Here is a 14246-nt window from a genome sequence, read left to right on the forward strand (position 1 = left end):
GCTTTGAATTACGAAGCTTGTAGGGATGCTGGCTGATCAGTGCTCAGAGCAGCTAATGAGGGAGCTGCACTCTCAAGTGACACTCTGATGGATGCCCTCAGATGGGAGCTGTATTCCTTGTCTCCTTTTCCTCCTCCTCCTCCTCCTCCTCCTCCTCCTCCTCCTCCTCCTCCTCCTCCTCCTCCTCCTCCCTCCTCCTCCCCTCCTCGCCCTCATCCTTCCCCTCTTCCCTCTTCTACCTCTTTCTGCTTCTACTTTTCTTTTATGTGGACACACAGCTAGACTACATTTCCCAGCATCCTTGAAGTCTGAATTTTAGCCATTGCAACGTGAGAAGTAATAAAACACAAAAATCTTCAAATGCCTGTCTCCATGCTCTTTCTCTAGTTGAGTGCAAAGGATTCTAAGGCTAGAGAAAAGGCCAGAGCCACAAAGTAGAAGGGGTGTGGGTTCCTGAACCCACCAAGCACACCTGTGTTTGATTTTACATGAGAAAGAAACAGATTTGATTTATCTAGCCCTCTGGGGCCTGAAGATTTACTGTTAATCCAATCAGCACAGCAGTAGCTGTGCACCTACTACCGCTTGGGCACTCAGGATTTGTGCTGGACCCCGGGCACAGGTGGGTTGGTGATGAATCTGCTCATGGTGGTGATGGGTAGACTCTGCCCTTTCCTGGCTGCAGGAGACCACATAACCTTTCTCTTTTAGCTGAAGCCTTTCCCTCAACACACTCTGGCCCCATTGTATGACCAGGGGCAACCTGGTGAGCCAGGCAGGGTGCATTGAGGGAGAATATTCTAGTATGCTAGGGCTAAGATATGACAGGTTCCATGCCTGTGTGCTGTGCGTGAGGCTCTGGGCTCATAATGGAAGCTTGGGCCCTTCTCTTGTCCTTAGATTTTTACCTGCGTATCCATCACAGGTGTTCATCCTTATCGGGATGACCTGTGTGGCTGCCTGGTTCCACCCAGGCCACATTAGGCTTGCTCTACCAGGCCAGTCTTTTTCCTGAATCCTCCTTGAGTGACTGGGCCCTGCAGGTGCTGGCTGATTTCCTCACGGCTGACCACCTCTCCACAGGGCCTCCGGGAGGCTCAGGCACAGACTCTATAAGCTGGCTCTGTAATAGCAGCTTTTTCTGTGAGACAACACTGCTCCCATGATCCTCGAGATTCCGGAAGTTGGTTCTTGACTCTGATAGCAGACGTTTGGAAGAAGCTGGATTCTGAGTTACAGAACTCCTTTGCTTCCTGACTGGGTGTCTCTGTGTGGACTGTCTCGTGGCTTCTCTTGGATAAAACAAGAGCTAGAAGGCCCATGTTTTGATAATGCAGGTAAGTGGGCACATGCACGTGGCCCAGTGAGGTTCTCTTCAGGCCTCCAAGAAGCACAGGACAAAGGCAAAAGGAACCAGACTCTTCCCTGCCAAGAGCCCTCACCTTGAAGACTGTCAGGGAAAACAAAAGATGCACCCCATATTCCTGTGGGCTTTGAGAATGAAGGGGTGTGTGTGTGTGTGTGTGTGTGTGTGTGTGTGTGTGTGTGTGTGTGTGTGATGTGTGGTATGTATGTGTGTGGTGTGCGGTGTATATGTGGGGTGTGTGTGTGTGTGTGTGTGTGTGTGTGTGTGTGTGTGTGTATGTATGTGTGAAGGATCTGAGTCCCTTTGGGGAAGACTTAGGGTTAGCAGTATAATTAATGCACTGTTTGCTCCAGGCTCAGGGTCCTGACCCAGGCTGATGTTAACGGTGTGTTTGAAACTCCAACTGTTAGAGCACTGACCTGCCTCTTGGGAGAGCTGAGCCCTTTCCCTTTTCTCTGGTGTTTCTTGCACACATGGGCTCACCTCAGGAAAACCAAGTGAGCTAGCCCTCCCTCACTTCTACCCTGGAGCCTGTGAGATCCTCTAGGATGTCTCCATGTCTGACTGCTGACTGAAAAAGACACCCTGATTCTCCTTCTTCCTTAATGTGTGCCTCTGGATCATTATTTAATCTCACTGGACCACAGTTGCCGAGAAATCCTCACTGTAGCATGGCTGACAGAGAGAGGTCCCTGCATAGCACCTGGAGAGGTGCCTGTTGGGAAGAAAGGTACCCAACAGTTTTCTTAGACTCCATGCTGCTCTGGACTCACAAGCTCCCTCCTCCAGGCATCTGGCTCTGGCATGCAGCAACCTGTTTTCCTGGCCAGGCCCTATGAGACAGTCTTCCTTGAAGGCTACTCTGTTCCAGAACATCTATGGGAGTCCATCAGCCAACACTAGATAGGCAGCAAATTCTGGTTGAATAATAAATACACAATGCTGTAACACGAACTGCTAAACAGTCTTATTAATAGAAAACCCAGAGCCAGACATTGGGGTGAAAGCTGAAAGATCAGAGAAGCAGAGCAAGCCAGCCACAAGTTCTTACCTCTACAAAATCCTCAGCCTCAAGAGAGAGTTCCTGTTTCCTCATGCCTTATATACCTTTCTGTGCCTAGATATCACTTCCCGGGATTAAAGGCGCGTGTGCTTCCCAGTACTGGGGTTAAAGTTGTGTGCCACCACTTGCCTGGCTCTGTTTCCAGTGTGACCTTGAACTCTCAGAGATCCCTGCCTCCCAAGTAATAGGATTAAGGGTGTGTGCCATCACTGTCTGGCCTCCATGTCTAAGCTAGTGGCTGGCTCTGTCCTCTGATCCTCAGATAAGTTTTACTCGGGTGTATAATAATATATCACCATACAATGCTTGGGTGATGATGACGGTTGGCACCATTTCATCCTGAGAAGCTTCCTAGGCTCACATCTGGCTAAGTAGGGGATGGAAGCGGGACCTCTACTGTGTTCTGCTGTGTTCAGGGACCTGTGGGACCTTGGATCTCAATCTTCTCATCTGAAAGTGCGTCCTAGCTGCCCAGTGTTGTGGCCCTGAGCGGGCATCCTGTGCTGGGAAAGGGTATAGCCCTTCGGGCAGAGGCGCATGGGGTGTGGATAAACAATGAGGGGATACAAGAGCCCTGGTATCAGTCCCAGCAGCCTTCCCAGCAGAGGGCAGCCAGCACTGGCTTGTGGGGCTTTGCATGGAAACATGCCTCTCTCCTATTCTGCATGCCTCTTTTCTGGGATGGGACTAGACTGGAGGTACAACTGCAGCGATCAGAAATTTAAGGGAGTGGGAGGGCAGGCAGGAGAGGAGGGACCCAGAGCTAGTCTCTCTGCTGTGTTCCCCTGGTGACCGAGGAGGTGTCCATCTAACCTGGTACATAGTTTTAAGGCTGGGTTTCCTCAGAGTCCTCCTGGCATTGAAGCTCATTTCCCAACTATAGGGAGGGAGACTCATGAAATGTACAACTAAATGTCTTTCTTTTTTAAGCCTTTGTTAGGTATGGCACATTAAAATATTTGCAACGAGAAACCCTTGTCAGAATCTCTGCTTGGTTTTAGAGTGGGAGCATATGGTGTGGGGACCAAGACATGCTAGAGTGATGACCTGCAAAGGCCCGCAGAGGGGCACAATGGCCAGGAAAGGAAGGGGGAGCTATCCTCTTTGGGTGATGCTGTCCCCGTTGGAGGTGTGAGGTAAAGAAAACAGGCAGAGTAGCCTGGATGGGAAGTGTCTTCATCAGGAGGTAGTGTTGGGGATTAAGAAGACAGAAAAGGAACAACCCAGAGAAGAAGAGTTGGTTTTGGTTTCCTTGTGCTAATTGTTCTGACAATCTATAATGTATCTCATCTAAGGTCTCTGTGTGTACTTGTGTGCATGCATGCACATGTAGGTGTGAGTGCCTATGCACTGGTGTGTGCATGAGAGTGGAAACTAGATATTGATGTCTCCCTCAATCATTTCCTACATTATGAGATAAGATCTCGGACCAAACCTGGATCCCCTCTGATTCAGCTATTGTGGCTAGCCAGGATGGACCAGGTATCTTTCTATTTCTGCCTCCAGGGCTGTGATATCACAGCAGTGAGTGGCTGGTATTTGTTTGTTTGTTTGTTTGTTTTGTTTTTTAGACAGGGTCTCATTGTGTAGCCCTGGCTTGCTTGGAACTCACTATGTAGAACAGGTTGGCCTTGAACGCACAGAGATCTGCCTGCTTCTGCCTCCCAAGTGCCACCAAGCCTAGCTTGGCTTTGAATTTTTTACACATAGGTTCTGAGGAATCAAACTCATGCCTTTATGTTTGCATGCAAGCACTTTACATAATGACCCATCTCCCTAGCAGCTACACCTTACGAAATAAAACACATTATGAGCTTCAGGGGGTGAAGAAGCAAAGGAAAAACAGACAACTAGCTTAAAATATCTAAGAGATATGGTTTAAAAATAACCCAATGACCAAAATATTTTGCCAGCCACAAGGCCTACCATGTACCCAGTTTCTCACCTCTCTCCAAATACTGTGCTGTATTTCCTCAGGCAGGGTCTAGGGAGCAGACTGGCCTAAGGGTTAAGGGAAAATCATTTAACCTCTTTAGCACTCAGATTTCTCATATATAAAGGGAGTTAATTATAGTTCCTATCCCAAGGGGCTCTTTGAAGGATGAAAGGAGATAATGCATGCTAAGTACTTGTTACAGTGATTGGCTAGCAGTGAGCACTCAACACATGTTAGCTCTAACCAGCATTTGAAACTCATCTATGGCTGTGCCAGGAAGCTGTGATGCAATTTCTGAAAAATATGAGTTAAACACAACATTTCCAGGGGCACGTCTAGACCTGTAAACCCAGGATCACCCGCAGTGTCTGGCATCTCTACTCTCCTTAGACAAGAATGAAGAAAAGGCCCTGTTCATGTTTTTCTGAGGACAGAAAGATGCCACGCAGAGGGAGACTATTGCTATCCTCAGTATTCGTGTATAAAATAAGGATGCTGTGGATGATAGCCAAAAGTTGGATAGGAGAAAAAAAAAGGTCTTTATGGCATTTCTGGTATGAATGCATGGTGACATAACTCTCAGTTTAACGGAGCTCGTTTACAAGATGCATTTGCGAAACATCTTACTTGTCACTTAGGACAAAGGACGCAGAAGGGAACAGGAAACCTAAATATCTCCAGAGGGAACGTTTTTTCTTGTTAGGCTATGTATACAGCATACAGCTAAAAGCCTTCCTAATGACAGTGTTGGGGAAATGGAGCTTACACAGGTGTGATAAGTTACGTACTTTATATTTGACTGTACGATTGCGGTGATTTGTGGGACAAGATTTGATCCATGGTGTCTCCGGATCCATTTCATAACGAGCTCCCTGCAGAAGCCTCCGCTCTGGAAGCGTGTCAAAGCTTAGGGCGGTGGGAAACACTGGGTTTAGTAAGATAGGTGATTGTGGAGAGGAATACATCCCTGGAAGAGGCTGGTGGTCACAATAAGGGGAGAGAACTCACTTTTCTTCCATTTTGAAGAAAGATAAAAATAATTCCAGCAGAAATAATGGCGTCCACATTTGAGGAGGGGGAAAAGGTGGGAGAGAGAATGAGGAGAGGAACTGTAGTTACCCAAGGTAGATGTCTGACCATGACTCAGCCTTTAAACACCTTACCAAACTCACGTTTGAACTGGTGCTGCCCTTCAAAATTACCTTGAGAGGACATATCTGTATTCTAGAGATGTTGTGCCTGCTCAAAACATCCTGGAAACTGCTCCTGGGATTTTTTTTCCAATGTTACTCTTTGCAGCCTGGTTGTAGAATTATGGTAATTCCATAATGATGACAGGCGATTATGTTACTTCTATCATTTTTGCATAGTTGTGAATGGACAGAAGAAATGCCATTCACGGATGCACAGCACTCGCCTGCCGGGCTTTTACACCTATGGCAGTCACTGAGCTATTGCAGGACTGCTGTGGTGTGGGAGCAATCTCACTACGGTTCTTTGGTCTCCGTGCTCAGCTCCAGCTCCCAACTCACAGGCACCAGGGCACGCGATTAAGATCAAAGTCTTTCTCATAAAGTGATTCTGACAGGACAGTGACCACAGACAAAGAAAGCACAGGCATCAGGCGACTCTCTAAAGAGGGTTCCCTGTCACAAGAGTAACAAATGCTGTTTTGGCTCTTCTGACGGGACACAGGTGCTGCTTTGATATATGGAACACTTTGTGGTCGTATTTATTATAAAGTGGTTTGTCTGTTTTGCCAGACACAGGTTGAACAGAGGAGGTGTGCTGGATGGAGTCCAATGGTGAGTTGGGGAATTCTCAGTTCATTCAGCTGGGCTTTGGGGCTATACTCAATTTTTCTCAATACATATTCTGCCAGCATAGATTTATTGAGTTTCCTAGGTGTTAGGCATGGTCCTAGGTTCAGAAATCAGGGACATATAAGAGAAGGGCATGATCTCTGCCTTGTGAACCAAGTCAAATATTTAAAAAAAAAATCATAAAGGGACCAAGGAGTACAGGGATGTCTCAAGAGTCATAGGGCACATCCTAGGCTCACAGATAGCCAGGAGTCAGGCAAGACTTCTTTCAAAAGTGAATGAGGAGTGATACATAGAGATGTGGATGGCAAAGGGAGAATATTAATGTGGAGAGAATGGAAGACATGAAGCCTGGAGGGAAGAGATCTTAGCATGGTACCATTGAGTGGCATGGAGTTTTGGGCAGTGAGGGAGAGAGCAAAAATGAGTGGTATGAGATACTGAAGTTGGGATTGGACACATCACACATAGTCTTAAATAAAGGTCTTATTAAAGAATGTAGGAGGTACGCTAGAACCACAGGAAGCCAGGGAGGTGAATGGATTTATTTTTAAAGGATTGCTCATGGGTTGTCCAGGGGTGATAGGGCTCTTATCTTTGATCAGGCTGATAACACTACTTCCTAATGTGTAGAGGTTGGAGAACTGGGGAGTGGAGGTCATTTGAGTGAGGAAGCATAGGGGATAAAATTCCTAATGATTTCAAGGTCGAGGACTGACCTTGACGTTAAAGAGGAAGGTGCTGAACAGCGAAAGGGAGGGTCTGCCTAAGGAAGCCTTGTGGGATGAAGGCTGCGGATGTATACTAAGGTCTACCTCACGGGGTGGGAGAAGGGAGCTGGTTTGTCACTGTCTTTTGTTCATCTTCATTTTCTCTTTCCTAAATTGTATTCTCCCGCTCCTTTCCCGCTTCTCCTATTCGCTTTGTGGCAATCCAGGCAGCCACGGCTCTCTCTCCTGGGAGGGAGGCAGAGGAATATGCTTCTTCCCTCTGTCAGTGACTAGAACCCAACAGAACGCGGATGACTTACATAGTCATAAGAACCTCACCTTTGTGGTTCACATGACAGGATATCATTTCTAAGCTGATGGTGCCAGCCTCTTCTGAGGCATCGTGTGGGTGGGTGGGTGAGGGGGCTATTGTCATTTTTAATTATATTCCTTATTAGCAGTTTTTACTGATTAAGGAGTTCATCAAGACCTTTTTCTTCCCCAAACCTAAGAGGCAACTGTAACTCTCTGTTTTGCAGAACATGCCCTATGCTGGAAGATCAGGGGCTGGATTTGCACTGTTGGTTCAATAAATTACTTATGAGGCCACTTTTTTTTTTTTTTTTTGGTTTTCGAGACAGGGTTTCTCTGTGTAGCTTTGCGCCTTTCCTGGAACTCACTTGGTAGCCCAGACTGGCCTCGAACTCACAGAGATCCGCCTGGCTCTGCCTCCCAAGTGCTGGGATTAAAGGCGTGCGCCACCACCGCCCGGCTTGTGAGGCCACTTTTTAAAGGCTAGAATGAAAGATCCTGAAATGAAAACTCTGACACCCTATTCTGTATAGATTCTTTAGATAATCATATTACTTATCCCAATAACAATCTGGTGAAGACGTCCTGATTACAGGAGGGGATGACGGGACTCTGGGAGGTTCACTAAGCAGGACCAGGTCACACAGCTAGCTGAACTTGTGACTGCCCGATTTGAAAGCCTATGCTCACTCATCAGGGCTCCCTCCCAGCTTTATCCTCTCATCACCGCTACAGACTAGTTTGATTTTGGGAAGTGAGACTGTTAATAGACTCACTCATGGTCCCTCGTTTTACGCCTCCAATTGGCATGCCTCCCCTACTGCCTCTAGCTTTGGGAGCATGTTGATGGCTGGTAGGTTCTTGGTGAATGGAGACACCTCCCTCCAGCAATTATGCATGAATTGGGTCACAATGCATTGAGAACCAGGCTGGCTTTTGCCTGAATCTTCACTGGACACTTTGGTCTCAGTATCAATATTGGAAGTATCAGCCTGCTAAACAGCTTCAGAAGAAAGCTGGGAACAAAGCCTCCTTCAAAGGAATCTCCGGCAGAAGGGAGTGAACATTGTCAACATTTTACTTGCGTTAAATCCCCTGGAGTGGCTATGAGAAAGAGAACTTGCTGGATTGAGGAGAGAGGGGAGAAACACTTTGATTCATTGAAATTAATTTTACATCTCTCAGGAGGGAGGACTCCAGAATCTACAGCAAGTTTCCAATCCCCATGGGTGAACCCCCCACAACCCCAAAGAAAAAACCAGCCTATGGAGGCAGCACCCACATTTATCCGTCCCTCCACTTTAATTAAATATGTTTGTCCTGGGGTCATTGAGCCTGGGGACGTCTATGGGCTTTGATCATCAAGCCACATACATCTGAAGGAGTGGGTGGCTGCTGTTCAGAGTTAGGAGGGGGCTTCTCCCTGTGGCAGGAGAGTTCCCACGAGAAGCGACAGGGAACAGCACATTATGAGGTTTGGGAGAAGAATTCAAAGCCCAGAGTCACACTTATGAAGCCTCATGACAACACACATCACTCTATACCCTGCCTTGAGCCTTTGGTCCTTATCTTTCAAAGGTGGGTTCACCAGAATGGCAATTTGAGTATCTTCTGCAAGACAGTTCTGAAGGCTTCGCCTAATGGTAGAGTTGGATGTTTAGCCAACATCAGATGGTTATCCCTTCCAGTCCCCTCGTGGAAATGACCCTGCCCTGCCTTTTGCTGTGAAACATGTCTGCACCACCCACAGAACATTTAGTATAGCATCACAGGAATGTCTTCGTGCCAGGCCGTTTTTACACAATCACAGCTTGCCTCAGGCTGACTGCAGGTGGCAGGGTAGTGCCATCTTAGGGAGACAAGTGGCAGCTGAACTCCACAGGCTTCTGCTCCAATCCAGCACCATGTGGAGGTGACGATCTTGCCACCCAATCCTATCCATTCAGAAGTGAGGGAAACTGAGGCTCAGAGGACCAAAGAATCTTGTCCAAGGTCCCAGAGGCCATTAGTAGTAGAATCCGATACAAACCAGGGTCCCTGGCAGAAAGCTCTTCTCTGATTAGTGAAGAATCTGGCATCTACCTCTGTCAACCCACCCCAGGAGCGAAATCAATAGAGCAGCAGTCTTGGCTCTGAGGCCAACTTGTGGGTAGTTTGTGCCTTTGATTTTCAGCTTCTCCTCTTTAAAAGAGTGGTAGAGAATAGTGGTAAAGCTTTCTCACCTACCAAGGTTTTGTTGTTAATGAGTAAAAAGAAAATGGCACTGGGAAGGTGAGGCAACATCCATCAAGTGAGAGGAGATGCCATAGAGACAGGAAACCTGAGTATTATTTGGTAGTAGCTCGAGTGCCTCATTTTTGGCTCTTTCCACAGACCGAGCCTGAAGGAAGCTAATCAGGCCAGGTGAGAGCCGCAGGAGATGAGTGCTCATTAGCACATCTCTTGAAGAATCTTGCAATCCCAGTAATGGGCAGGAGATGTGCATGTCTCTGTGTGTGGATGCTTGTGATGGTTCATATTGATTGCCGACTTGACAGGATCTAGAATTGCCTAGGAGACAGACCTCTGGGCATGTCAGTGAGAAAGATTTTAGATGGGGTTAACTGGGGTGGGGAGACCCAATCTAAATGCGGACGGCACCATTCAACCAGTCCATTTCCTTGGACTGAAGTAAAAGGAGGAAGCCAGCTGAGCACCGGCATTGACGGTCTCTGCTTACTCACTGCGGATGCAATGCAACCAGCTACCTCACGCCTTGTCACCAAGTCATCAGCACTATGATGCATTAAAAACCCCCATACTCTGAGCCCAAATAAGCCCTTCCTTCTTTAACTTGCCTTCGTGGGGGACTTTGTCACAGCCATAAGCAAAGTAACTAAGACAGCGTCTTAGATAAAGGGCACGGGAACTGGGAAACCATCCGACTTCAGCACCGGACCTTGTAGAGTAAAAATGGAGTAGGCAGGGCATGGATAGTCACCCACCTGTCAGTCACATCAAGGAGCGAGAACACTGTCCACTGCCACAGGCTTAAGCCTTCGTCGGCGGCGGCAACATGCCAGACCGTTCGGCTGTGTTCCTTCCCAGTCTTGTTCTCCACCAGCACCAGGGATACGTTTCCTCTCAAGACCCCACGGATGAGCCAGGACATCCGGAGCTGCGAGGGAGAGAGGCATCCATTAAAAAACGTTAGCGTTGAATGAAAACCTCAAGTCCCCTTCTTGGAGTTCTCAGCTGAAGCTTAAGTGATGTCGCGAGAGGCTTGCGCCAGAATCGATCCAGCAAGGGCAGCGGACTGTTCTTGCTCACTGCCGCCCAAAAGGCTTTCGCTGAAGTTCAAGGACCTGAGCCAGGACCACCAGTGAGCAATTCTGAAGCCTTCTTGAGGTTGATGACATCCCCCCCCCCCCCATATTTCACATGTTTCTACCTCTGCAGTGGAGCAGTGGGGTTATCCAATGAGCTACCTTAAGCACACTTAAAGATTTCTGTCCATGGATTCAACTCACTATGTAACCTAATATGGGCGATTTTTTTTCTTTCAATTTCTTTCAATTTAGGCATGATAGATTTGTGTATTCCTTCAAATAATTACAGGTCTTATTTCGACAATGTCAGATCACATGTTTGCTAACTGGACACTTCATGATTGGGTAGGTGAGAATCTCTCTCTCTCTCTCTCTCACACACACACACACACACACACACACAATCTATATACCACGATCTCTTAATGTAGTTATCTCCCCAAATGAGGATGCTGCTTTGCCAAGAGGAAGCTGCAAGCGTATGTTTTTGTTGTGTTATTATGAAAGGTTTCTATGGCACCGTTCCCTAGACGTTTGAAAGGGAATTGTAACTAATCATCTAAGAAAAGTTTAAATGCAGTCATGTTCAGAGGCAGTGCATGCTACAGACTGAGGTCTGAAATAACAGAGGTTGTGTCTGATACAGATAATCGACATCGCTGTGGTTCTTGGATTCTCCTGGTTTGTCTCTCAAGCCCTCCCTGGCAGCTGCCTTACGATTGAAGAGGACAGTGCCACCCACCATAGTAGCCTGACAGTCCACAGTGTCCTACCTATTAAACCTTTCTCCAGCCAAGCTGTGGCTGGACCCTGAATCCCAATCTGGTGAGCCTGATTTATAGTCAGTCATAGATAGCCTCATCACATGGACCTTTCCAAGGGAACAAATACTTGCGTCCATTGGAACCTCTCATGGTAGCTGAATGAATCTGTCAATGTTTTTTCTGTCCCTACTCAATTTTCTTGTATGTCGGGATGCCATCACTTAGAGAATTTAACCCTACGTTTGGTAATACTAAACTCTCTTTCCTATAGTCTACGGCATGCAGTACTCTGCTTGGGATCACCTCTGCCACACGTTCTCTCTCGTCTTGCTCCAGAACATTGTGGATTTGGACTTGTAAAACCAAACTCTTGTGCCCTTGGTGGTTGTTGCTACTTACTCGTTCTCTGTGCACCGCCATATTAGACTTTTGGGGTGCACCTAACATGTTGGGTCATTCAAACTCCCCCAGACAGTCCTGGGCCCCGGCTCCTGATGCAGTGATGTGATTTCCACTTTCCTGAGAAAGTTCTGCGACACCAGGCACAACCCCTGTCAGCTCCCTCTCCTCCCTTGTCACCTCCCTCTCCTCCCTTGTCACCTCCCTCTCCTCCCCTCTCTCCTCCACTTCCAGCCCGAGTATCTGCTTATTTATCCGTTTGCTTCTGTCCCAGAGGAAGATGCAGTCTTCATTTTCTCCATTCCGTCGTTTCCTGTTCTACCTCCTTCTAGGCCCTGTCCTTTCAACTGATCTTTCTTCATCTACCGTCTCCAATCTCTCTGCTTCCATCTCCTGTGTCCACAAAGGATCAGATCTTACCCATTCCAGAAAAAAAAAAAAACCTTGTATTTGATTCTTGTGGCTCTTCTGGCTTGCAACCCATTTCTGCCCCTCCCCCCAGCTTAGATGGTCACACATCTAGTAATAGGGAGGTGAACGACATTTCCTTTTTATTCTCTTTTATGTTAGGGATGGAACCTGAAGCCTTGTACATACCAGGCCAGCACGGCACCACTGAGCTACCTTCCCATTCATTCTTCAATCTTTTCCCCAACTGGCTTCTATCCTCGCTTCTTCATTATTCAAACAACAGAAGACGCACTGCTGCCTTTAGAACTCGGTCTCTGAACTACATCCATGGCTCCTAAAGCACCCCTTCCCCTCTCTCTCCCCTCTGAAACCTCGTGTGAACCTCTGTCACACTTTTGCTGTCTGTCATCTCTGACTCAGCTCAACAGCTTTCAATGGTTTCTTATTCTCCATTGGGGGGAAAAAAATCATCAAGGCAGCCATGGTCCTTCATGATCTAAGGAAATCAACATGCTCGCTATTCAGTGAATACTAATGGAGCACCCAGGCTGCGTCATGTGGATGTGACAGAGATAGATGCCCAAGAGGTTTTTCCATCTTCCGGCAATAGGTTTTAGTATAATCAGGGTTGGAGAGGGGAAGAGAGAGACAAGCTAAAGAGCACAGAGGAGTGAGAAAGGAAGTAAGAGAGAGGAGATGGGAGAGGGAGGGAGGGAGAGAAGGAGGGAGGGAGGGAGGGAGGGAGGGAGGGAGGGAGGGAGGGAAGGAGAGAGACTGACTTAAAGCATTCTCAGACCCCTGAGGAGGTGCATAAAGCTCCTTCGTGTCCTCAGTCTCTGAGATGATCATCTACACATTCACACATATTTACTGTGGTTCATTCTGTATAACACGTCCCTACCCTCCTATTGAATTATAACTCTCAAGTTAGAATTTAAACAATATAACTAACTTTGAGTGTGCTGTGGAGCCACTCAATAGTCCATATAAGAGAGACGAGACAGTGTAAGACCCTTGACATTCCTAAGACTTCAGTCACCAAAGCCATTTGTCCCAACTCTTCAGAGTGATGAGTGAAGAGAATTAAAACAAACAGCTAAGCAGACTTTTCTTTCATCTTATAAGGGTACCGCTTATATTTGTAACAGAAAACACATCTAGAGTCAATATGAAATCTAAGACATACACTGCAGTAGTGTCTGGGTTTTAGAAATAGATAAAGAAAGCTTAGACTAAGGCTAAAAACTAGCAGTCAGGAAACCATTAGTAAATGTGTTTGGCACCATTCAATAGTCCTTGATCCTTGAGTTGGCGAAGGGATGTGCCTACACACGTGTGCTCCCTCAAGATGCAGCACTCCAGAACCCGCCTTCTCTCCGGAGGCCTATTTCTTAGCTGCATTTGTCCCCCGGTGGCCTCCAGGTTCAGGCTCCGAGCCAATCTTTGTTGGTTTTTGTCTCCTGAGTCTCCATGACTCATTTACTACCTTTCCAGAATGCACTGGAAGCAACTGCCCTTTGCGTCAGCCCTGACTCTCTCGGGGCTATTCAAACTGCTCTAGTTTCCTGGTGTGAGGACTGTGGATGAACTAAGAGTCTGAGGCACATTAACTGTGCGACCTCAAGCTTCTCACTCACCTCCTCTGAGCCCCTACTTGCTTGTGATCGGAGCTGTACCTTCCCTGCCTAGCTTCAAAGGTTGTTATGGAGACTGAGTGAGAGAGCGAATGTGATGCCATGAACCGCACATGAGATCAGTGGTTTTTCAACCCGGGCTGCAAAGTAGAAACAGCTATGGAGTTTTCCAAACTGTCGGTGTCTGGGCTCCACTGCAGAGAGCTGTGGGAGGCCAGCTCCTGCCTTTTCAGGGGTTCTTATGAGGAGGAGAGAGGGATAAGAAAATATTAGATAGAAAGATAGCGAAGAGGAGAAAGACAGAAACACAGAATAGCTTCGGGAGGACCTGGGTCAATACCCAATGGCCTTTTCTGCTTATTCAAAAGGACTTTTATAACAATGCTAAGGGGCAGGGCAAAAGACCTCCCCTTACTAGATCAAAGCACACCACACAGCCAAGTGTAGACCCTTTCAAACACCTGGTAGCCATGCCTGTGGTCCAATTTTCCCCTTATACAGCCCTAATGGTTAAAGCAAG

General features: G+C 47.2%; 1 protein-coding gene across 2 annotated transcripts in view; it reads right to left on the reverse strand.

The window, feature by feature from the left end:
- Positions 1–14246, reverse strand: part of Alk (ALK receptor tyrosine kinase) — a 716558-nt gene that overhangs the window by 85947 nt on the left and 616365 nt on the right. For both annotated transcript variants that reach the window (XM_052746220.1, XM_052746218.1), the window contains one exon: positions 10195–10367. In XM_052746220.1, the coding sequence (XP_052602180.1) occupies positions 10195–10367 (173 nt within the window). The remainder of the gene's footprint in view (positions 1–10194; positions 10368–14246) is intronic.

Source organism: Peromyscus californicus, unplaced genomic scaffold, assembly GCF_007827085.1.
Source record: "Peromyscus californicus insignis strain IS unplaced genomic scaffold, ASM782708v3 Scaffold_1__1_contigs__length_55948999, whole genome shotgun sequence".
In the NCBI taxonomy this organism is placed as follows: domain Eukaryota; kingdom Metazoa; phylum Chordata; class Mammalia; order Rodentia; family Cricetidae; genus Peromyscus; species Peromyscus californicus.